Consider the following 25,161-nt stretch of genomic DNA (forward strand, 5'->3'; position numbering starts at 1 on the left):
TACTCTTCAGATTTTAAAATTGCCTCTAAAGTTGCCCAAATTAAAGAAAAAACAGTAACACCAGTTTTCTTTTCCTGTGCATGTTGGCCTGAGACCTGTGCTGAGAGGAAGACAATGTGGCTGCTCTGATCTGCCTAGTAGCCACCCAGACACAGCTTCCCAGGTGTCCCCAGCCCTGGACTCAGGAGGAGGGCCATGTGTTGTGCAGAACCCGAGCCACTGGTAGTTAGAAGATGCCCCCTTGTCTTCTGAACCATCAGGAACAGTGTGGCAGCCTGTGTGTGTGCAGGCCTAGTGCCCTCGGAGGCCAGTTGTCAGACCCCGTGAATGTGGAGTTGCAGATGGCTGTGAGCCACCATGTGGGTGCTGGGAATTGAACCTGGGTCTTCTGGAAGTGTGGCCAGCGTTTTTAACAAGTGAGCTGTCTCTCCAGCCCCCACTTAGATTTTTCCTATCACTGAAAGCTTTGACTGTCTTCCAGCAGATGTGTATTTGAGATGGGTTCTCTGGGTCTGTAGCCCTAGCATCCCTAGCTGGGGCTAAAGGCATGTCCCAGCACACTGGCTCAGATACCATGAGGATGCCTAGAACTTGACTGAGCCTGCCTTCTGAACCGTCCACTTGACCTAGAGCTGCCCTTTCCATGCTTTCCCAAGCAGTCCCATCATCCTTTGTGCTGTGGTGTTGATGTGGCATTCTTGAAAAGCACATTCCTGTCACTTCCAGAATTTTCTCCTAAGTGGCTGACAGCCATTCTGCAAATTTTGATGCTGAGCCTTATTACCATGAGGCAGGCAACAACAGACACATCCCAAGTGCCACCTACTGACAGCGACTGTGCACTGCATGAGATCAGGGCATTTTAGGATCTGTACCGGTTATATCATCTTTTAAGGATGTCATAACATCAAGTCAGAATGGAAGCCCACTGAGCTGCATGAGATCCGGGCATTTTAGGATCTGTACCGGTTATATCATCTTTTAAGGATGTCATAACATCAAGTCAGAATGGAAGCCCACTGAGCTGCATGAGATCCGGGCATTTTAGGATCTGTACCGGTTATATCATCTTTTAAGGGTGTCTTAACATCAAGTCAGTTGGAATAGAGCCCACTCACTGATTTGCCTGCTTTGAAAACAAATGAAGACCACATTGCTGTAATGAGTCAAATTGAATTTCCAGCCTCACGGGGGTTGAAGGATCTCTGCTCTTCTTGGCATAACACATAGGCGATATACTACAATTCAGATGCCCATGGTGGCCATAGGCTTTCTTCTCAAGACCTCTTGGGACTCGGGGAAGAGAAGCCACCAGTTCTCCCTTCCAGAGTCTAATGTCTAGCCGTTTGTTTTTATGTGGGAGGTGGGGCAAGCCCGGAGGAGGAGGACTTGCTTTCTAGTGTTCTTCCTTCTGTATTTAACATCTGTCCCTTGGCAGCATTGGCTCTCAGTCAAACCAGAGCAATAGAAGGACATCTTAGCTGAGTTCCAGCCATGGGGAGTATGGAAGTGTGCCTTCAAGCCAGCAGGCTAGGAATCCACTCAATGTACCTACCCACGCCAATAGAGACTTTTCTGACTACATTTAACTGCAGAGTGAGGGATTGTTTAGTGATCTGTGTGGTTCCTTCTACTTAGCGGCTTTGTGGTCCACAGAACCTGTTCACCTTTCTTCTCCCATGGTTGGGACCGATTCCTACATCCTTATGTTGTTTAAGAGGCCTAAACGCACCTTACTGAGTGGGTATGCATGCCTACTAGGCTTACACTGAAGTCCACTTGGTGCTGGGACTAAGACATTGATGTGCTCCCCTTGTGCTCCCCAGTTGGTCCACACCAGAAAGGCTGCCTGTGAGGAGCCAGTGACTCCTCCCCCGTCTGTTTCCAGCATGCATCCTGTTTAAAACACGCAGTCCCTGACTTCTAGAACCCCTTAAAAGCATTCTGACTTAGTCTTCACTGGTGGGGTCAGGCACTCCTCCATTGTTCCCTGCTTGCAGGCATCCAAACACTGCAAGCATTTGCTGGTTTCTGAGAGACATGGTGGGCTTGGTTCATGGATCAGGTGTGTGTAACCCCCCCCCCCCCCCAAGTCAGGTCACAGATGGTAAAGCAAGAACAGAAGGTGAGGAAACAGATTCCATGTTCACATGATTATTCTTGTTTATTGAGGTCTGTTTGTTCTCCACGGGTGCTTTTTCCTCCAAGTAAACAGAGCAGGCGCAAATATCTATAATGAATAAATTTATTGTCTTACAAAAATCATTGTCTAGAAATATGGGCGTACAAGAAAAGATCTTTGCAGTCAGGTGTCTGGTGGTCAACAGCCAGTACAGTCCATACGGGGGAGGTCAAAGATTCCAAACCCATGTGACAAATTCTTCCTAACAGATGTTAAAGCTTTTAACCCAAAAGGTCTGTGTTTTCAAGCACATTGCCAAGGATCGGGATTTGTCATTAACACTGATTTGCTGTCACTGAATGTCTGTCTATACTACTTTACTAGAGAGGTACATGATATGAAGCACAGTCAAACTTAACACATGGCGTTGTTCTAGAGGCAAATCCTATAGTTAACATTGTCTTAGTACTGTAGTGTCTAAGGCACTTTCTGTAATGTCAGTTTGCTCAACTATCAACCAAAAACAGAATGCTAAGTGTTCATTGTAACACTGTCCAGAGGAAGGGAAAAGGAGAAAATGAAGGATCGCACACCCACTGGGACATCAACATTCAGGCAGACGGCATCTGTTCAAGGTCCTTCAGCCTCATTAGCAAACTTGGAACACACCTCCAACACAAAACCAAGGTTCCCGTTTTGGGCTCAAAGCAGTGGCTGGATTTGTAAGGTCAGCAGGAGGGAGGAGGGTCTGGCTGGTTGGTGAGGATGTCTGTGAGCATCCCAAGGGTCACAGTGGCTCACTCATCCCAACAAGCCAGACACTTCAGGAGACCCCCTGGAAGTCACGTGATGGCTGCCCCCTGGGGTGCCTTCGCTGTGTTGTGGCCACCATCCTCTGTGCGCAGATAGCCCTGGGCCAAAGACTCTATTCACATGAGATGGTGGGGACGCCCCTTGGGACATGGGCAGGATAACCCCAAATTGATGCTGCTTCCCCAGTCCAACCCACCCCTCCTAAGCCTCCAAAGCCCCTTTCACAGTTTGCTCACAGAGACAGTGATCATTACTCAAAGGAAATGAGACAAGCGAAGGTTAGGTCCACAACGTTCTAAGAGACTGGATGTGGTTGAGGGGTCAGGGCCACGTGGACGCAGAACTAAGGTACCTGTCAGGAACAGCATGCAGAGCAAATGAGCAACACCGGGGCCCCAGGCCCAGCGACGGCAACAGAGGGTCTGGAATTTGTTTCAAAAAGGGTTATCTCCTCTTATGTGTCATAAAGTGGTCTCTTGATGAGTATATGGAAAATAGATGCAACGATGGACAGTCTGTTTAATACGCATGTCTGGTGGAGGGGTATATATAAAAAGGGGGCCATTGTACCTAGTCTGAAGCAGGATACAGTCTGCACAGGCCGCAAAGCCTTAAGACACAGTTGATCTTCCTGTGAGGAATCCCGGAGCTTGCCATTGAGTGCAGGGCTCAAGCAGACTAGCACTGGGTTGAGGAGTTCCAGCCCGTCCTGTGTCACCTCCAGTCCCCTTTGTCTACTCGGATTGGGGGGGCTGCGTCTCATTGACATCACTGGCCTTACTTTCCGTGTCGTCGTCTGAGAGCTCCAGCGAGGCCCCCTCAATGTGCAGCTGGCGCCGGCCAGATCGGCTTGAGGAAAAACTGATTGGGCCACCCCGCCTGGGAGAGAAATACACAAGAGCACGTGGTTTCCACCCTCTCTCCACCCCAGCCTGGGGCGTCACAGCCTTGGAGGTCTCAGAAAGGCCTCCTTAGACAGACAGGTAAGGAAGACTAAGATGAAGCTCCGTCTCCCCACAGCTATCCTTGAAAGGCCAGAAAACAAAAGAAGCGTTGTTTTTATATTTTATAGTCCTTTAAAAAACCAAGTCTTGGTTTACTGACCACACCAGCAGCCTTTGTCCACCGCACAGAGGCCTAGGCTGGCTCACTGGCTTTTCTGGGCAGCGCGTGTGAATCTTTCACTCCTGCTGGCTTTTGGGCTCCCTCACGGTCGTGCAGAGCAGTAGGAGTGTCAGGTCTACTGGGAGCTCTGGAGTGGAGGCTGTGGATGACGCCAGCCAGACCAGAGACTGCTGTGTTCCACTGGTCCGGTGCCCTCTCCTTTCTCCCACTCCCTACTACAAAGGTTCCCGAGGAATCGACAGGAGCGTCCCCAGATCAAGCCTGCAGCCCACCACATCACTGAACACTTACCTGAGCCGGTTCTTCAGAGTGCTGACCTCACGGCTTAGACCCTCATTGGCCTCAGTGGCGTCATCCAGTTCCCTTTGGAGCTTACGCCGAGACGCATTGGCACGTGTAGCCTCCTCTTCAGCTTCCTCCAGCTGGCGTTTAAGCTGCTTCATTCTGGCATTGGCCTTCTCCATCTTGGGGAGGTACATGAACGAAAGGCAGACTATGAATCGACCTGGAGGGTCAGCATGGCTCTGTGTGACATCTTGTGATGTCACTCACCTTCACTTAGCAAAGCCAGTATTTACAGAGCAAGCTACACTCAGGAACTTTTTATACAAGAAACAACCTAGTTTTCTACCCCCACACGTGACTGATGGGCTGTGTACAAGGCGAGCACTCATGGAGCACGGCCGTTCCCAAGCACAGCCACCTGGGAGAGTGCAGCACCTGCTTCTTAACCCACCAATGGCTCTTCTGCTTCTAGACTCCAGGGACTGGTTAGTGCCCCATGGGTACAGCTGAGGGTCTGGGCCAAAGGCAATGGCCCTCCGTGGTGTTCCTTCACCCAGTATGCACGGAGAGACGGGGTTGCGGGTGTGTTGGGGGGATGACAGGCTGCAGACAAGGGGGCAAGGGGTGGTCTTGACCTGATCTTGATCTCTCCTGGGATTGCAGGCTTGTATGGGTGAGCACTTGAGTGCTGTGTATCTGTATAAGGGTGTGCACACGTGGGCATACATTCTTCACACATCTCCAAATTTCCCTCCACTCAGTGTCCTGACTGCTGACTGTACCCAAGAACTATTATTCTAGGGTCAGAAGTGAAGCTGGGAGAAACCTGTTTGCCCGTGAAGCAGTTTAGTGGAGGAAGCTGAATGTTCCTTTAAAATCCAGTCCAGGGCTCACACCTCAGAGCCTCGCTGGCCTCCTCCCTCATCGTTACCAGGGGGAGCACGGGATGTCACAAGGCAGTTCAGACACCATACTAAGAGTTTTTGAAAACATTTTCTCAGTTCTGACTTGTTTGCTGAAGCATTCCCGGGGTGGTGACCTCCACCCCACTTGGCTGTCTCCTACCTGTTCTTTGTACTGATCTGCATGTCGCCGCTCATCCTCCACCTGCATGAAGATTTCCTTCAGTTTCTTCTCTGTCCGCCGGACTAGTTTGTTGGCAGCTGCTCGCTCCCTGTCAGAATTACCACAGTGGCTTTAAGATTTGAAATTAATTTTAAATGTGGAAATAGTTTTGAAATTCTTTCTCTTTGGAAATGATACATATTGGAATGCCTTTTTAGACCTCCCAGAAGCCAAAGCAGGCTCTCCTTTCACTGAACATGGTGTCTGTTCTGTGCACACAGCATGTATACCATGCACCTCCTAACCTTGTGTTCATCACTTCAAAGGAAAAAAAGCAACCTCATTTATGAAGTGATTATCTTGGATTTAGAATTGATTCACTATTGACTGTAATACGGGAGCTGTTAGAGCTAATGAGAACATCAAACTCCACACTCCATGCAGGAGTGAAACAAATCCCCACCCTGTTCCCTGGGACTGCTGCCCACGCTCCACACAACTAACACAGAGATCCCTGCAGACAGGAAAGTTCCCTCCTAACTGGATCTGGGTCTGGTGGGGTTAAAGCTTGCCAGTGAAAGCCTTACCCGGCTCACTGCATGCCTGCAGATGCTCCTGCCCAGTGCAGTAGGAATGCAATTCTGGGAATGCAGGGTTGGGAGGGTGCTGGACTCGAACGCAAGTCCTGCATTTCTGGGTCCCATGCTTCCCCCAAAGGGGGCGGGGTCTGTGGGCTGCTGCAGCTCTGGCAGGCTAAGTGCTGTAGCTTCCTGTCCATTCTGTCCTGTGCAACACCGTTTTCACCATGTGGTGGGAACTGTCAGATGGGGGGACCTGCTTTGTGCTACATCACAATTCTAATCTGCTGGAAAGTGAGCACCCACAATGTGGTGCTGGGAAGTCACGGGGCAATGGGATGGCTTCCCGCAGGGGCCAGGCAGAGCCCCATGCTCTGAGCACCTGTCTCACAGCTCACAGGACCTTGTCACCAAGTGGCCTGGCCAGTCCACGGCAGACAGTGGAGGCAGTCAGGCCTACAAGAGCATCTTACTTGGCTTCCTGCTCAAGCTGCTCCTCCAGCTGCCCAATCTTGGCTTCCAGGGCTGAGATAGTAGCCTTGAACTTGGACTTGACAGCCCCTTCTAGTTCCTGCAGCTTGGCCTTCAGCTCCTTGTTCTGTCGTTCCAGCTGTTGACGGGCATTGTCGCTCTTCTGGGCGGCACTGCGTTCTGCTGCCAGCTCTGTGTTCAGTGTGTCCACCTAGGAGAGGAGAAATGGTTCAGACAGCCTGTGTGGAGGCAGCACAGCTGCTCCCGGGACAGGCCGCTTGGCACCTGCAGCGTGGTCTTGCGGAACCGGTCATTGAGCAGCTCCATGTTGCTCTGCTCCTCCTCCAGCTCCTCTTCCAGCTGTGCGATCCGAGCCTCCAGGCGCCGCTTCTCATCCAGCAGGGCAGACCTAGGCACAAGGAAGGGGCATCAGCGGAGTAGCACACCGTGTGACCCGCGTCTGTCCCTGATCCAGGGACGAGCTCCACCCTCACCCGGTTCTCTTCCTGCCCACATCTGTCTTCCTGGTCCCGACACTGTCCCCTGAACCACTGTGGTGGCTTCCCTGCTGCCACCTCTGCCTCCAGAATGCAGCCAGGACCTTAGATGAGACTGTAAGCCCTGGCACAATCTGTCATCATGTCCTAGCACTCCAAGGAGAAAGCAACTTACCTGGGCGAAAGAAGTGATCATTAACAACAAACAAACAAATAAAAACCAGAGGAAGGTTCTAAGGAGGCTACTTGCCAAGCCAATGAACCTGAAAGTGAGGCCTTGAAGTGCAGTTTGTGGATTCCTCTGCGTGTGAGGCCATCAGGGCTGGCACCGGTGTGCACATACCCGTGTGTTGTGTGTGATGGGCAGTGCCTGAGGCTACCCAGACCTGTGGTCATGCTTTTAGACTGGAAACGGAACAGATGAGCAAGCCCACTCAACGCTTACATGTCAGGCGACTGTCCCCCGCCTTTGTGAGGGCAGAGCCATGGCTGGAGAGGGTACGGTGAGTGCCACCGCCTCCTAGACACCGTCCCTTCTGCCTGCTGCCCGGAGACTCACTTGCCAGAGGCGCTGTTGGCGATCTCATCAGCCAGTTCATCTCGCTCCTGCTCTGCGTGTCTGCGGGCTCGCTCAGAAGACGCCAGCTCCTAAACAAGTTTACGTCATCATCAGTTCTCCTTGCGCTCCCGTCATGCTTCCCACACACTGCGGTCTACAGGTGCTGACGCAGTGTGCTACCAGACCCTCCACACAGGACGTTTCCAGGGAGTGCCTTACTGCCACTATGTGCTGTGGCTACAGCCCAGCATTCCTGCCCATTCTTTCCTATTGTGGAGCACACGCTTTAACCTGAGCCCTAGGAGACACTGGCCACACCAAGTCACAGCGTGTTCTAGGCCTTGGAGCTACTAACCACGGTATGCTGAGCTAGAAAGCAACTAAAAAACAAATAAATGTAAGCCACACTTTTAAAGTAATGGATTAAAGACACCATTAATAGAAATTTAAAAAAATACAGAATTAAGTGACAGTGAAGCCACTGCATCAGAACTAGTGGGACAGAGTAAGAGCAGGACCCGAGAGAGATGTTTGTGTTCTTGTGAATGTATTAGACACGGTCCCCACGCTCAGGGGGCATCCACTCAGTGGGAGAGCATGTGTGCTTAGCATCCTTGAGACCCTGCCTTCATCCTTGGTGCAAGCACATCACACCAAGGGAAAGAAACACGAAGACAATAAAAGAGAAACCATGAAAGGAGCGAAAGCTGGCGTGCAGGGTAAACCTCGCTCTCTGCTCCACGTCTGGTCCAGTTTTCAGTTCCCTGCCACCTAGGGAGCTCCTTTTCTCTCCAGCTCCTCCCTGACTGCCAGTCTCTCACCCAGCTGCTGCACACCTGTACCACTGTTTTCTCATATGAACGGTTGTCATGCCAATATTGTGGGTCACTATCTTTTGAGGAAAATTTGAAAATATGTACAGAGATAAATACACTCCAGGGTGCCTTATCACATGGGTGGGGTTCTATACTACATGCTCTGGACACTTCAGGAAAAGACAGATGTTCCGCTCGGGAACTCAATGAAGTGCATGTCTCTTACTGTAGCAGAACAGCACTTCTCTGGGTTGGGCTAACTCAAAGCTTATGTCTAATAACAAGCTCTCCTTTCTCACGGGGGGAGGAGCGATTCTAGAAGGCTGTGGACCAGTTACTAATCAGCCATCCCGCCTTTAGCCAGCAGAGGAATACACACAAGCAACAGGGTGCTTTTGTGCTGAATGGAAACCTCACTATGAAGGTGACAAAACGCACAATCTCAGAGAGTCTAAGGACAAGCATTTCCTGAGCACATGGACGACAGACAACATACCTCCTGCAGCTGAAGGATTTCTGCTTCCAGGCTCTTCAGTCTCTTTTCACTCTCTTTGGATTGAGCGAAAATCTCATCTCTAGATGCGCGAGCTTCTTCTAGTTCACGCTGGTAATCCTTCATCTGTGCCTGGGGTTAAATACAAAGTCGATCTAGAATATTTCATTCTCAGTATTGTTTCATCGTAAAAAGTATACAGACATAACGAAGGTACCGCGAGACCATAGCCTGTTAGCCTGCGAGAATATAGGCGCAAACATGCTGGTAACACGCAAACACGGAATCTACACCACAACCAGGGGTCACCTGCTGTGTGACAAGCACAAATGCATCAATATAAAACCACGTCACCTCAGTATTTGCAGAAGTCACACCTGATCTTTCCATTATAAAGTAGTCAGCATGCAATGAGGAGAAAGGCTTTAATCTGAGAAACCAGCAAGTAGGGAGCCCAGTCTCACAGGCGTCTGCTCAACCTGAAGGGAAAGTCAGCCCAGCTGAGTCCACAAGAAAGATGACAAACAGGGAAGAAAGGAATAAACCTAGTGGGTTATGGCATGATCTTCACTTAGGAAATCTTAAGGGCTCTACTAAAAAAGCCATCACAGCTAGACTGATAGATACTGGTGAATATACAGAAGCTGCATTCAACACAAACCTAAAGGACACCTAGAACACATACAAAGACTGTAAGGCGTCAGACAGACAAGATGCATATACATAGCAAGGAGCTCATGACCAGAGGAATTAAATTGATGCGGCAAATTGAACTACATCCAACCACTTAGAAGTTTGATTGCCTCTTGCCCTTTTTCTTCTTTTTTGTTTGCTTAGAGATATAAGCCAATCCTAAAATTCATATAGAATTGCAAGGAATCCAGCCAGAATAGCCAAAACTGTAGGGAAAATGGGCCAGCCAAAGAAATACAGCCTGGCCCTGAAACCAAAGCCAACTCTGCCCCTGGTCAACTAAGCAGAAAACCAACCTGATGGAGGAAGGTCATTGGCTAATAAAGGAACTGCCTTGGCCCATTTCATTGGTTAGAAGATAGGTGGGAGGAGTAAACAGAACAAAACGCTGGGAGGAAGAGGAAGTGAGCTCAGACTCCACAGCTCTCCTCTCGGGAGCAGACACCTCAGCAGAGACGCCATGCCCCGCTCCTGGGCAGACATGCTGAGTCTTTCCCGGTAAGACCGGTGCACACAGATTATTAGAGATGGGTTGATTGGGATATCAGAATTAGCCAGTAAGGGCTAGAGCTAAAGGGCCAAGCAGTGATTAAAAGAATACAGTGTCCGTGTAATTATTTCGGGTAAAGCTAGCCGTGGGGGCGGCTGGGTGCCGGGGCCCCGCCGCTCCTATTACTACAACCAACCAATCCTTGAGCACAAGATCTAGCCAACCTGAGCTCAAGTAACTGAAATCTGACCATCCTGGAAATTTCCCTGGAAAAACTCCGCCCCTAAGAAGCCCTATGTAAGCCCTGCACCTGTTCGGTTTCCACCCTGGCAGAGGCAGCCGCTCTCCTGGATTCTTCCCTCCCAATAAACCTCTTGAATGAGGTTTGGGCGAGACCTCCTTTTTCCAGAGAGAAGTAACAACTTTTCACAGGCTTGGAGCTGAGCCAAACAGGACTGTAACACTTTTGCTGGGGAAACTTTCCCCTAGCGGAGTTGTAACAACTCTGGGGAAGCCCTCTTCTGCAGGAGCAGAGCTGTTTTATTGGGAAGCCTTTCCCTAGAGCAGGGCTGTAAACCCCTGTGCTTACTGTGACCTGTGCTAGTCCTGGCCCGGTTACCAGAATATATTTTCAGGTTTTTTTTCTTATTTTTTTCTTCAAGGCAGGGTTTCTCTGTGTAGCAGTTCTGGCTATCCTGAACTCACTGAGAACCGCCTGCCTCTGCCTCCTGAGTGCGGGGATTAAAGGCGTGCGCCACCATGCCTGGCCCAGAATACCTTTCTATCAGAGCTGTAGCTCTCGAGTGCCAGAATACTTGCCCATCCGAGCTGAATTGCTCACAAAAACCAATCACGAAAACGAATGAACCTTTACCAGCCCTACTTCCCAATTTCAAAACGCAGTGCAAGCTATAGTAACCAAAAATAGTGAGGCAGGAATACAGGGCGGCCACACAGGTCCATGGCAGGACTGAAAGCCCGGAAATAGACACACGAGTGTGCCAAGATGATCCAGTGGGGGAGCACAGTCTACAGATGGGGTCAGGACAATTGGATACGCCTACCTAGAAAATGAAGCTGTGGCTTTAGGTGCAAAATGGGCCAAACCTGAGCTGGAAGCTTGAGACCCCTAGAAGCAGCCGAGAACTAACTCAGCCTCCGAGCTGGTGGTGTACTGAGTAAACACAAAGGGGAAGGAAAACCAGACTCTACCAAAAATTAAAAGTTTGTTTTTCTCTTTCTGAAACAGGTCTCCAAGCCAACCAGGCTTGCCTCACACTTGCTACGCAGCTGAGGCTGACCTTTAACTTCTGATCTTGCCTCCACCTCCCAAGCGCTGAGATTGAGGCATGCGTCAACACTGAGCTCATACATGGAACTTTACCAACTGGGCTATACTGTACCCTCAGCCCCCAAATAAAAAATGCCTGTGCTACAGACAGCATCCCCTGGCACGGTGGCACAGCAACAGGTAGAATCACCATGTGAGCTGGCTTCTCAAAGTCTTCTCATGTCACAAATGTGCAGTGACAGAGCCCCTCCCATTATTGCACACGCAGAAAAAATCGAAACCATAGTTAGAGCCTTTAAAAATTATAGCCAGAGCATATACAAAATTTGAGTGCTCGCTTCAACTAAATCATTACAGTGCAGCTGAAAAGATACACAGGCAGGATCAAAGGACGTCTGTTTTTAAATGTGAAAGCAGTGTGCACACAAGATTGTCAACACCATTAGTAAGAAGATGCAAATCAAAAGCACACGAGAGGCTGGAGGGGTAACTGCGGTTACAGTGGTTGCTGCACAAACCTATGATTCAGGCTTAGGTCTCAGCCCCCACAAACCCGACTGAGCAGAGACAGGAGGATCTCTGTGGCCCGCTGCCAGATCGTCAAGCTGGGACTCTGAGCACTAGGTTCTGTGAGGGCACTGAAAAAGCTAAAGTGGCACGTGACCGAGGAAGATGCTGCCATGACAGATAGCTCGGTATCCATGTGCCCATGCACACATGAACCCACAAACCCACAGTGATGTACCATTTCGTACCCCAATCCTTCAATCTTAAAACCCTAAAATGTATCCTGAGGCTGGCGGGTGGCGCATACCTTTAATCCCAGCAGTCAGGAGGCAGAAGCAGGCAGATCTGAGTTCAAGGCCAGCCAGGCCTACACAGTGAGACCCTATCTCTAAAACAGACAAAAACCAAAAGTTAAATACAGATATTGTATTATCTGGCACTCAGGTGAAAGAAAAAAAATCAGAAAAATTGAGAACACATAGCCACACAAATGGATGGGGGTGTGGTGGCGGTTTGAACGAGAATGGTCCCAGAGGCTCACATATTCAAGTATTTAGTCCCTAGTTGGTGGAACTGTTGAGAAGGGCAACAGTTGTGGTCTTTGAGGCCTTTCAAAAGCCCACACCCACACCATTTCCAGTTAGCACTCTTCCCCCCTCCCCCGCCTTTGGTTGTGGATCCTGTGTCTGCAGCCATGCTCCTAACCCTCTGGAACTGTGAGGCCAGAATTAATGCATTACTCTGTAAGTTCTTTTGATCACGGTGTCTTAGCACAACAGAAAAATATTCTATTATTATTATATTCACTATTCATATTAGTGAAATTCTTGACAGCCAAAGAGTAGAAACTGCCTAGTGCCCAGTTTCGAATGGATGAACATCCCTGCTTCATTCACACAGCGGTGCAGCGGGGCTACTCAGCAGTAAAGTCACAAGGTGCTTATTCATGCTACAACGTGGAAAGCCACGAAAGGCATTACAAGAAGAGGCAGGCACAAAGCCTATGAACTGACCAAGAGGCTGATCAGACACATTTGCACTGCTGTGGCAGAGATGGGGAGTGAGGAGGCGGCAAAGGCAATTAGTAGGAGGACTGTAATTTGTGCTGGGCCTCCATAACCCAGGACAAACACACACCTCAGTGCCCCAGACCAAAGGAAACAGGCTCTGTGGTGTGTGAGTATATCTCAATAAACAACTGTCAATAAATAAATTCAGTATTTTTTTGGTAATGAACAATATTTTTGTAATTATCAAGTCAAAATAAAATTAAACTTTAAAGCTGGATGGTGGTGGCATATGCCTCTAATCCCAGCACTCGGGAGGCAGAGTTAGTCAATCTCTGTGAGTCTAAGCCAAGCCTGGGTCTACAGAGTCTGTCCCAAAGCAGCCAGGGCTGTTACACAGTGAAGCAGCCCTGTCTTGAAAAACAAAACAAAAAATATGTGTGTTTTTTGCCTGTGTGTACAACATGTATGCAATACCCATGGAGGCCAGAAGAGGGCAACAGGTTCCCGTGAACTATAGTATAGTTCACATGAGCTGCCATGTGGCTGCATGCTGAGAACCAAACCTGGGTGGGTCCTGGGCAAGGGCAGTGAGTGCCCTTATAACTTCAGTCATGTCCCCAGCTTTATGAAAGTACAGGAAAGCAAAACCACTACCCACTGACCTGCTGTCCACAGAGGCTTTGTCTGTGGTCTGTCTGTGGTCTGTCTGGTCAGTATCTGGCCGTCGGGTGCTTTCCTGCCGCTGTCTACACACAGCCCTGCCAGGCAGTGGCTAGTGGCTCACTGACATTTACAAGGGCTTTGGCCGAGACAGTTGTTGAATGCATGTTCAAGATGTGGAATTACAAGTTAAAGGAGATTTTCCTGACCTTGTGGTCACAGTTCACACCCTTCCCTGGCAGTGCCTATCCCCAGCCATGGAAGAGAGGGCCACCCTGCACTGACTTGGTATCATGAATGACCTTTCTCATTGTGGCCACGAACTGTGTCATCTGGATACCAGAGTGGTGACTGGCGCGGCCTGAAAGAATGACATCACAGCACTGAAGGAGGAAAGCCACACCACTTCCTTTTGGGGATGTGGCTGGGTGGAAGAGTACTGAAGGTGTTTAGGGACACAGGACCAAATTCTAGCAAAGATGTTCCTCCTGACAACCACCCCCAGTTCCGCCTCAAAAGCAAATCCAATAACCAAGGGGCCAGCAGCTCAGTGTGACGGCTGACTGCTTGCACTGTCTCTCCCAGCTTCACAGCTTCATCTTGTGTAAAAAGCACATGCTTGGTTCTCAAAAGGCCACGTGACACTGGTCCACGAGGCCGAGCCTGCCACTCTTACCTGAAGTTTGCGAAGCTGCTTGATGACTTCATCACGGGCTTTGTTTGCAGCCTCAATCTGAGCCTCCAGGTCCTTCAGGTCTATCTCCATCTTCTTCTTTGCAGCCACAGCAAGCGCCCGTTGTTTCCGCTCATCCTCCAGCTCCGCCTCGAGTTCTCGAACCTGAAGGACAGTGCTGGCTTACATTACACTGAGCTCTGGCTACTTTGGCCGGGGGGCTTGTCATTCTGCAGAGGTCCCTGTCACTGAGCAGTCCCTTTGTATTACTAATGGATGAATGTGGTTCAGAAGGTCTTGGAAACCACCACATGGTAGAGGCCATGCCTACTGGGGGCACCCAGAGACCCAAGAAGGAAGACCTCAGGCCCACAGTTTCGATGACTCAATTAAACAAATGGGATAGGCGCACAGAGGGAGGGCACAGGGCAGCGGGCAGAGAACAAAGGGCACAGGGTAGCGGGCAGAGGACAGAGGGCACAGGGTAGCGGGCAGAGGACAGAGGGCACAGGGTAGCGGGCAGAGGACAGAGGGCACAGGACAGAGGGCAGAGAACAGAGGGCACAGAACAGAAGGCACAGGGTAGCGGGCAGAGGACAGAGGGCACAGAACAGAAGGCACAGGGTAGCGGGCAGAGGACAGAGGGCACAGGACAGAAGGCACAGGGTAGCGGGCAGAGAACAGAGGGCACAGGACAGAAGGCACAGGGTAGCGGGCAGAGGACAGAAGGCACAGGACAGAAGGCACAGGACAGAAGGCACAGGGTAGCGGGCAGAGAACAGAGGGCACAGGACAGAAGGCACAGGGTAGCGGGCAGAGGACAGAGGGCACAGGACAGAAGGCACAGGGTAGCGGGCAGAGGACAGAGGGCACAGGACAGAAGGCACAGGGTAGCGGGCAGAGAACAGAGGGCACAGGACAGAAGGCACAGGGTAGCGGGCAGAGGACAGAAGGCACAGGACAGAAGGCACAGGACAGAAGGCACAGGGTAGCGGGCAGAGGACAGAGGGCACAGGACAGAAGGCACAGGGTAGCGGGCAGAGGACAGAGGGCACAGGACAGAGGGCAGAGAACAGAAGGCACAGGGTAGCGGGCAGAGGACAGAGGGCACAGGACAGCGGGCCAGTGGTCAGACGACAGACCCTCACGCCTGGAGCTGGGTCTAGGGAAGCTAGGCCTGCTCAGTGCTGACATTCAGGCTCCAAAGGTGGGCTCACTCAGGTTTTGGGCCTCAGACACAGGCTGAAACCCCATCTGAACACCAGCAAAGAGGGAGGCTGGCAGCTGAGCAGCAGGCGAGGGAGAATGAGGAGCTGTGGGACACAGAGATGATGGATACAAGATAAACGTGAGTGGGGGGGCAACCTCCCTGCGCTTACTCATTCTGGGGCTTTCTCAAATCAGAGGCACCACAGGAGTAGGCCAGTACTAGTTACCCATACTCTGTGTGAGGTGGAGGAAAAACGCTCTTTGTCATTTCAATCCAGCTCTAATGGCTACATCGCCACAATGAACTGAAAATACCCCATTGAGACGGGAGCTGGGTCAGCTTGTGAGTTCCTGGGGCTGTGCCATGAGCTTCCCGATCTGTCCTGCTTCCCTGTTCATTGAGGAGTACCCGGGACAGCCAGTGACCAGGGTGATCTTGCAGTGGGGATTCTGAGCAATCACTTGTCATGAACTGGGAAGTGACCAGCAAGGCACTGCAATGGAAGCATTGTACCATTGTGGGAAGGGAGTGCTCTCTGGGTGACACAAGAAACGGGTCTTCTCTAAGGGGAGATCGAGGCTTCTGCTGCACCTGCTTCTGCAGAAGATAAGGTTGGGGCAGGGGCAGGACAGCTTCCACTAGGATGAGAGGTTCTCACCACCCATGTGACCACAGCTACAGATCTGGGCCTGCTGAGTCCAGGGTAACAAGAGACTCCTTAAGTATAGTAACTGCCCTGAACTTTCTCAAGTGTGGTTTCAAATATGTCTACCAATTCTCGCATGATTGTCTTCAGAGTTAGAGCCTGAAGTCCTGTGTGTGGGCTGGACTGGGGACTTACTTCTAGAGAACAGGATGGAGGGATGAGGCTGTGATGCTGAGGGAGAATGTAAAGCTTTGTCACTCATACTGGTTTAATAAATCATACTGATGGGTCAGTAGCCAGACAGGAAGTATAGGTGGTGTGACCAGACTAGGAGGATTCTGGGAGGAGGAAAGGCAGAGCCTCATTAGGAAAAGGTAACAAGCCACATGACTAAACATAGATAAGAATTATGGGCTAATTTAAGTTATAAGAGGTTGGTTAATAATAAGCCTGAGCTAATAGGACAAAGAGTTTATAATTAGTATACGTTTCTGTGTGTTATTTGGGATTGAAAGGCAGAGGGACCGGGTGGGACAGCAACTTCTGTCTACACTGTAAGGTGCAGCGCTTGCTGCTTTCTGGGGCCTTTCACTCTTGAGACAGCTGTCTCCACAGGACACTCAAACAGCCTTCAGCCAGGCTGATGAGAGGTGGTGAGGCCCCGCCCATGCTGGGCAGGTGAGGGCGTGTGAGCAGCTGCTCCAGCACAGCCCAGGCCACCAGATGATGCCTGGGCCACCGGCTCTCATTGCTCACAGAAGCAGGGCACTAGAAATGCGGCCTTAACTCACCAGGTTTGTGTAACTTACCCAACAATAAAGAACCAATCAAGTTGATATTAATGAAACAAAATCAGTAAAATAAAATTAAATATAAATTAAGACTACTTGTTCCCATGAATTCCAAATGACACTTAAAATATCCAAAATTTGTTTTCAAAGTAAACTTTTCAAATATATACACACATATATACACACTCATATATATGTACACTCACATAAATACATATATATGTACATACACATATAGTTCTTTATAAAATTTAAAAATCCTAAGATTCTTTATAAGTTTAAAAAATTAAGTATCGCCGGGCGATGGTGGCGCACGCCTTTAATCCCAGCACTCGGGAGGCAGAGGTAGGCGGATCTCTGTGAGTTCGAGGCCAGCCTGGTCTACAGAGCTAGTTCCAGGACAGGCTCCAAAGCCACAGAGAAACCCTGTCTCGAAAAACCAAAAAAAAAAAAAAAAAAAAAAAATTAAGTATCACCCCTTTTCTTTCCCTCGTAAAGAACACTTTAAGGGCTGGGGTGTCGCTCAGTGGTAGGTAGGGTAGGTAGGGGGCTTGATTTCAGCCTTCTGGGGGTTGGGGGTTGGGTGTGATTTAAGGAGGCCAAGGGACCTCTCTGCTAGGCAGTTCCCTCCCTCCCTCTCCCTACACCTGAGCGCCCTGCGGCTTCCCTGTGACAGCCTAGCCAAGCAGCAGTGCCACTGGAGAGAGAAGATCTAAACCAGCGACAGTCATGTCCTTCAACAGCCAGCGCTTTCTCCAGCTAATGCTTCCCAGCGTGAACTACAGGGCTGACTGCCATCAGCATCAGAGCACAAGGCGGGCTCTGAAGGCCACGCCCCCCGCAACCCACCTGTTTCAGCAGCAGCCGCTTCTTTTCCTCATTCTGCTCATCTCTGGTCTGCAGGTCCCTCTCAAACTGGGCCTTCATGGCCTGCATGTTGACCTCTAGGCGCAGTTTGGCATCCTCAGTAGCCTGGAGCTCGTCCTCCAGTTCCTCCAGCTGGGTCCTCATTTCCTCCACCTGTTGCTCCAGGGCCCGCTTGGACTTTTCAAGCTCGTGGACCTACGGCACAGAAGCATTGGTGCGCACTGCTGCGCAGAGGCTGCTCTTCTCTTCAGACACGGGATTTAAACTGCACTGTGTTCACACTGGAACGTCCCATGAGAGTGACAGGGCTCTGAGGCTAAAGCAAGGGTCGGCATACTGGGTGCTGGGGCACCTGCCTGCTGTGTGAAGCTAAAGCGCAGGTCGGCATACTGGGGTGCCGGGGGTCTGCCTGCTGTGTGAGGCTAAGGTGCGGGTTGGCGTACTGGGGGGCCAGGGCGCCTGCCTGCTGTGTGAGGTTAAAGCGCGGGTCAGCCGACTGGGGGGCCGGGTGAGGCGCCTGCCTGCTGTTGAGGCTATAAGAGCCTCAGAAGAGATCACTCACGCTGAAGGCTCATGAGCAACCCTGTGATGGAGGGGGTTTGTCGAAGCAAGGCCCGATTCTCCTCTCAACAGTGTCCTCCACAGACCTGAGTCTTTCTGGCACTGTACTGAGTGCTCCACCTCCTGACCCAGCTGCCCTGCCCAATCTCCTGAAGCTGACCTAAGTGCTCAGCGCCCTAATGGCCTTTGGGGGCCATGGTCATGTTAGCTTTCAGAGGCGAGCAGAGAAGAATTAGGGAATAGCACTTGGTAACCCGCAAGAGCGTGTGAGAATTGGTTATAGCAAAGACAATGACTACAGAACCACTACCGCATTTTCCCTCCACTTTTATAGGGTGTGTCTGCCCTGGCTAGCCTCTTCCTGACCCAGCCTCTTCTGCTCTATGCAGAAGGCCCAGCAGGACAAGGGCAGTTTTCCATCACCCACTGCGTGGTCAGATGGCCCACGCCCCGCGCAGATGACACCTGCTCTTTACAGTGGGCCTCCCACTTTTCAAAGCCAACAAAGCAGGCAAGACTACAAAGCGCACATCAAGATGGCTATGGAGCACGGGGCTCCCTTTCCAGATTAAGAATGGAAGCTGGGAGAAGAGCCAGGCTGGGACCTCACTCTGTGACGCTGCCACTCTGGTACTGAGGGAGGCAAGAACAAGCATGGGGACTCCTGGGGAAGGCACACATGGGAGAACACACAGAACTTTCTAGACTGTAAACCTGACAGCTGTCGACACCCTCCAGGAAGCACTCAGGCCTCACGGGGAAGGCCAGGTGAGAGCGGCATGAGCTTTAGCTCCCACAAACCTCGGACCTGGGGGACCTTGCAGTGTTTGGGTTTGATAACCACTGGGGACGCAGATGTGAGATCCCCTTCTTGAGAGATGCCTCTGCCAGGATGGACTGGAGCAGGGCGGGGCAGGGCAAGGATAAACTTCTAAGGGCTGCGGCAAGAATTTCACATCTGGGGGCTGGAGAGATGGTCTCAGCTGTAAGGAACACTGTTCTTCCAGAGCCCCTGGGTTCAATTCCCAGCCCACACGGCAGCTCACAACACCTGTAATTCTAGTCCCAAGGGATCCAATGCCCTCTTCTGCCCTCAAGGGCATCAGAGACATATGTGTAGACAATATACTCATACGTAAAATAAATAGATTTAAAAAGAAGAAGAAGAATTCCATGTGCCTTAACCCAGATGACAGAAAGAGATTGGCCCCTATCTGCCTACAGGACAAGGCTCACGTTGGCTTTGCTATGGGCCTGTGTCCCCAGGTCCTTCCCTCCGTGCAGCCACGGACAACTTACATTCTTCCCCACATCGTCTTTGGAGCTCATCAGGTCTTCCATGTCTGCTCGGAGCTGCTTATTTTGCCTCTCGACTTCCTCCTTGGCCTCTAAGGCTTCTTCAAGGGCCCGCGCCAGGGAGAGTGCTTTAGTTTCTTTCTCTCTGGCCTCAGCTTCAGCCCGGTCCCGCTCTTCTGCATAGCGAGCAGAGATGCTCTTTTCCTCGGCCAACAGCTGTGCGAGAACAGATGGGCACAGTGAGAACGCCCCTCACTCACGGTGCAGGCTTGCTCACCCTAAGACCACCACAGGCTGACCATCCCCACACGGACTTGCAAAGCTTTCTGAACACCAACAATGTCCTCATGTAATAGGCCACAGTCAAAGCACAGAGTGCACAGGCCAAAAGTATGGGTTTATGTGAAACAAGAATGAATTTCAGGTTGACACCTGGCTGCTGTCTACAGCGTATCATATAGACACATGTTCCCAGGGGAGACATTCCCAAGCCTGACACGGTGCTCATGCCAAGAACTCTGCATGGGGGCTATTCTCTCTCATGCATGGTGCAGGATCCATGGGCCTCTCATACTTTCCTTTTTATGTTTTCTCAATGCTGTATCAGTATGTATTGCTTTTATATAGGAAAAGATTGTCTTAGACCAAAACCAGAGCTAAAGCTTCCTCAGGACGTGGGGACTCAGGAGCCTGTGACACGGGTGCAGCCTTCACCTGATCGAACTTCTTCTGTTTCTTCTCCAAGTTGGAGACAATCTGGCGCTGGTGGTCCAGGTCCACCGTCAGGTCGTCGAGTTCCTGCTGCAGCCGGTTCTTAGTCTTCTCCAGCTTGTCATACGCTAGCACCTTCTCCTCAAGCCGCTGGCTCAGTGCCTCCACATCCTTCAGCAACTTCTTTTTGGCTTCTTCCAGACTCTCAATTGTCCCCAAGTCATCGTCCACTTTCTTCTTGGTGTCAGCCAACTAGGTTTTGGGTAAGGAAAAAAGAGTCAGCATAAGAATTCATCTGAATTTGTATTTCAAGAATAAAACCCCTCATTTCAGTATTATAACCCAGCACTGAGAAGTGGAGGCTGGAGAAGGAGCCCTTGGCTCAGCTGTAAGATGGCGGTTGAACAGAAACCTCACAGAAATGACGATTCTGTCTTTAAACGTTACGGCGTTAGGAAGAGGACATCAGCATTTGGCTGGGTCAAAGAAAAAACACATCAGCGAGCTTAGTTTAGCGCAGCCTCATTAACTGCCCCAGATGCAGTGACAGAATCCCACACGGCCTGCCAGCCGAGGCTCCCTGCACACATCTAGGCCACCACTGCTCCTGGGACACGCACCTGGGACTGCAGGGCCAGCAGTTGCTTTTCCAGATTCTTCCTTGCCTCCTCTTCCTCCTCCTGCTGCTCCTGAAGGCTGCTCTTCTCCTCCTCCAGCTGCCGGATCCGACTGCTTAGGTTCAGTTTCTGGCGAGTCTCCTCCTGAAGGAGCTCCTGTGTGTAAGAGTGAGCACAGGTTAGCCCATCATCAACCCTGGAGCTCCTGTGTAAGAGTGAGCATAGGTTAGCCCATCATCAACCCTGGCTCAAGCCCCACCAGAAAAATGACAACTAAAATAAACCTCTCTTGACAATTATGTCATAAAAAGAAAGTTCCTCTGTGGACAAGAAATGCCTAGTGACACCAATGAACAGGCAAGACCATTTTGTAACCGTCTATAACACAAACCCCGCTCGGAGCCAGCTCTCGCCCAGGCCCAGGTGACACCACTGCCTTCCACACATCCCTGCTGTGGTCCCCTCTTTTGTTTTCCCCCGCCCCAGCCCCAGCATTTGGCAGGCATTTCTCTTTCTGATCAGTCCTGGCCACCCCGCTATCATTTTTCCTTTCTATTTTGAGCTTGACTGCTTCCCCCAAATGTAAATAAATGCGAGCACACCTTTGCTGCTTTTAGACTTGAGCATTCTTAGTGGCATTATAGGGCTGTTGCCTCCTCTGGTCTCCCTGACGAGGCTGTGCCTTGCCACAGGGTCTGCACTGGGTGCTGAACTTGTCCCTAACAGCTTAATTCTTCTGCTCTCTACCCGAGACTTTTACGCCCATCCTGAGCCCCTCACCTGACCATGTTTGTCTCATCAGCTGCTCCACCTCAGAAATGCAATGAGCCACATTCTGGGCACACAGGGAACATTCTGACAGAACTTCAAAGCTTTATTTTATTCTCATCCTATCAATCGGCCAAAAGTTCTATGTTTCAAAATCCAGCACATATACCCACTCTGTCCCTTGCTCCCCCAGCATACCTGTGTGTCCTGTAGTTGAGACTCAAGACCAGCTGCATCCTTAGCAAATTTAATACCTTTCTTCTCGGCTTCTTCCAGAAGGGTCGAGACATTATCCAGCTCATTCTGCAAGGAGGTAAGGATGAAATTTGCTTCCACAGTGAGAATAAAAAATGTCCTAGAGAACACAGTGCATGCATGTGCACATGTGTGTTGCTTCTGTGTGTATGTGTGTGTGTGCGCTCATATACGAGAACTTTAACTCGCACACTCAAGGAATGCTTACCACCTGGAGTCGTGCTAAAACCTGCTCCACAGCCACCTCACTGCGGCCTCCCTCTGAACGGGCAGGGGTGCTTCAATGCCATGCCCCTGTCTGTGTTTACTTTCACCACAAACAGACAAATAACGAAGCTACATCTGCTGGAAGTCACCGCTGCTGCTGTGTGAAGCACCTCTTCGGGTCAGCAGGCATGTTCTTCTGTGTTAATCGACATTAGGCACATCTAATTTACATTCTTACAGAACTTGAAATTTTATTCAAGGGACTCCAAAGGAAATAAGCACACTAGTAATCAGCCAAAAATTCCTTCAGCTCTTAGAGCTAAGGCATATATTCAGAATGAAAATAGAGTTGTTGATGGTCAGACTTCAGGAGGTGTTCCCCCCTATCCTCAATGAAAGATGTCTCCAAAAGGGGCAGGAGAGATGCCTCCCAGAAGATCTGGGTTCAGTTCCCAGTACCCACATGGTGGCTCCCAATGGTCTATAACTCCAGTCCTAGGGGAGCCAGTGCCCTCTTCTGGCCTTGGTGGGCATAAGGCACACAAGTGTTGCACATACGTGTGTGGACAAAACACTCATTAAAAAACAAAAAACAGCTTAAAAATATTTTCTAAGAAGAGAAAAAAAAGTCCCCGTGGTTTAAGATGTCTTTTTATTTTATTGTTTTGAGCGCCATGGATACAGGAGGAATTGGAGGGGCTCAGAAGAGTGTCCTCATTTGTCTCCTGCTGTACTGCCACAGAGGAGCACGGGAGGACAGACACACTGCCCAGCCAACAGGACAGCCTCCTTCAGAGCACTCTCCTTTCACTGCTCTTGGGGACACGGTGCTGAGGAAGAGCTCTGGGGCTAAGAAGGAACTTCTGCCTTCCACTGGAGCTCTGGAAAGGGCCAGAGAGCAGGCCCTTAGCTTCCATGACCTTCAGCTTTCTTGCCTAGCACGTGGAGCTGGTGTGAAGAGGAAACGGGGGAGGCACCTATGTCCACAGGAACCTAATGCTGCCAGGAAACACTGATGTTGCTCACCTTGCCTCTGGGCCATGCAGAGTTCAGGTGCTGTTCCTAACATCCCTTCAGAGAGCTGTGTGAATCCACACACAGGCACACACAGTTATTTTGCACACAGCAGGCCAGAGGCTGTTCTCTTTCAAAGGCCTGCTTGTGACATCCCTGGCCAGGATGCAGAAACTTGCATTTCAGGTGGGGTCCTACAGTTCCCTGAAAGCTAAGAATGGTCCACTATGCTTAGACTATCTGAGCAACAATGTGTCCGTGTGGAGCATCTGCTGTCCCTGCAGGCGGAGTGCCTACACGATCCACTTCACCAATGACCTGCCTCACTTGTTGAGCATCTGATGGGATTCCTGTCACCACCCTGCTGGAGGAACTGAGTGCTGCAGTGGGCCTGGGCTGGAGGTTCCCCAGGCCACAGCTGGCAACACAGGCTTCCTTTCTTGTCCCATGTTCCCTCACTGGAGCAAACCACTGAACCACTGGGAGACCCTGAGCCTCTGTGACGTCATATTTTGTTCAGAGCAGCAGCAGCATAAGCATTCTTCCAAGCATCTTTTCCAACCAAAGACTCAGCTGTATGCTGCTTTACTGGCTGTGCTGATGCCCCTTACTAGACTCCGACGGTAGCTCCAATCCTTTACATGCACCTCTACAGCAAACAGCTTTAAAGCTGAACCTGGGTGGACCTTTATTTCTCTAGGATAAATGAGAAAGACACCAATTTGGGGGGTCCCAAGAGTATTTTGTTTTATGGCTTACAATACACAGCTATCTAACTGGGAAAAAGAAGCTGTACCAATTTATACTTTAAACATTTGGGCGTAAAGCTTTACTAGACTAGCAGAGAAGACAGACGTGCCGAAAAGCACTCGCCTATAGCCACAGCGGACAGCAGCACGAGGCAGGGCTAAACATGTCTTCCTTAAAGCAAGGATGATTATCTCCATCAAACAGACACTCACTGCCATAGTTGCCATAGTTACCTGTGATGGCGCCTTCCAGGTACCTAACAGAACATGCTAGACTCCAGCTTACCTGTAGCTTGTTTGCTTTCTCGGCCAGCTCCACCCTGAGCCTGTCACCTTCTGACACCTTGGCATGGAGCTCCTGGACCTGGGCGTCCAGCTTCTTCCTCTTGTGCTCGGACTCAGCCTTGACCTGCTGCAGCACCTTCACCTCACACGCCAGCTCCTTGTTGTCTGTCTCCAGGCCCTGCTTGTTCTTCTCCAAATTGGCTTTGAACTGGGGGGAGGGGGAGAATTCTTTAGCATCTGTCTTACAACGCCCCCAAACAATCACTGCTTCCGTGTCTGCAGACTCCTGCGAGGTACACAGTGAGCCGCAGTCACATGTGCAGGAAGAATGCACGCCAACACCCACTGTCCTGAGCGGCCAGGATTCTGGATGGGGAAACCTTGCGTGTTGTTGGGGCACTAACTATGGACTGCGAGGTGCTCACTGTACTGTCTTCTTGTCCATTTCTGGCAGAAGGAATAAACTCTGTGCACTGAGTAACAAGTTGTCAGTTAAGACATTTTTCCAAATGTTCTAACGAGCCTGAGTTTGGAGCAGACTGGGTCTCTCTGAGCACAGCTGAGGTTAGAGATGACACTACCCAGGGCTCTGTGGCCACAGGACATGGCTTTAAGTTGCCTTCCCACTCACTAGCTGGGTACCCTAGTTTATGCTGCTGAGCCTCAATTTCCTTATTTTTTAAGCGACAATGACAGGTCACCCTACAGTGCTGAAGCCAAGACTCTCAGCAGAGACTGGCCCTCACTTCACCGCGAACACCATGCCCCTGCACGGTGAATGGCGGCCTGTAACTAAGCAGGAAAGAGAGAGGAACGGAGGTAAAGTGACAGGAAGTCAAGGAAGCCTGTGGGGGAGGATGAGGACGGCCGCCCATCCTGGAGACTGAGAGGCAGAGGGAGCACATGGGTGGGGTGAGAACAGCGCAGGCTGGCACTGGAGCAGGGCTACTGGCCTCCAGAGTGTGCTGCAAGGGCTGGGAGTTCGCTGGGATGGCTAGACGGAATGGCCGAATGGGTCTCAGGCAGATGTGTGTGTC

General features: G+C 50.7%; 1 protein-coding gene across 4 annotated transcripts in view; it reads right to left on the reverse strand.

Moving 5' to 3' along the window:
• Nucleotides 1-2,229: 2,229 nt before the first annotated feature.
• Nucleotides 2,230-25,161, reverse strand: part of Myh10 (myosin heavy chain 10) — a 139,167-nt gene continuing 116,235 nt past the window's right edge. For all 4 annotated transcript variants that reach the window (XM_075992102.1, XM_075992101.1, XM_075992099.1 and 1 more), the window contains 14 exons: nt 24,126-24,332; nt 21,813-21,917; nt 20,850-21,002; nt 20,233-20,481; nt 19,522-19,734; nt 17,644-17,856; nt 14,151-14,312; nt 8,827-8,955; nt 7,516-7,604; nt 6,745-6,868; nt 6,462-6,670; nt 5,411-5,519; nt 4,352-4,524; nt 2,230-3,814 (listed from right to left, as the gene is read on the reverse strand). In XM_075992102.1, coding sequence (XP_075848217.1) covers nt 3,670-3,814; nt 4,352-4,524; nt 5,411-5,519; nt 6,462-6,670; nt 6,745-6,868; nt 7,516-7,604; nt 8,827-8,955; nt 14,151-14,312; nt 17,644-17,856; nt 19,522-19,734; nt 20,233-20,481; nt 20,850-21,002; nt 21,813-21,917; nt 24,126-24,332 — 2,280 coding nt within the window. In that variant the 3' untranslated portion in view covers nt 2,230-3,669. The remainder of the gene's footprint in view (nt 3,815-4,351; nt 4,525-5,410; nt 5,520-6,461; nt 6,671-6,744; nt 6,869-7,515; nt 7,605-8,826; nt 8,956-14,150; nt 14,313-17,643; nt 17,857-19,521; nt 19,735-20,232; nt 20,482-20,849; nt 21,003-21,812; nt 21,918-24,125; nt 24,333-25,161) is intronic.

The sequence above is a fragment of the Microtus pennsylvanicus genome, chromosome 11 (assembly GCF_037038515.1).
Source record: "Microtus pennsylvanicus isolate mMicPen1 chromosome 11, mMicPen1.hap1, whole genome shotgun sequence".
Lineage (NCBI taxonomy): Eukaryota > Metazoa > Chordata > Mammalia > Rodentia > Cricetidae > Microtus > Microtus pennsylvanicus.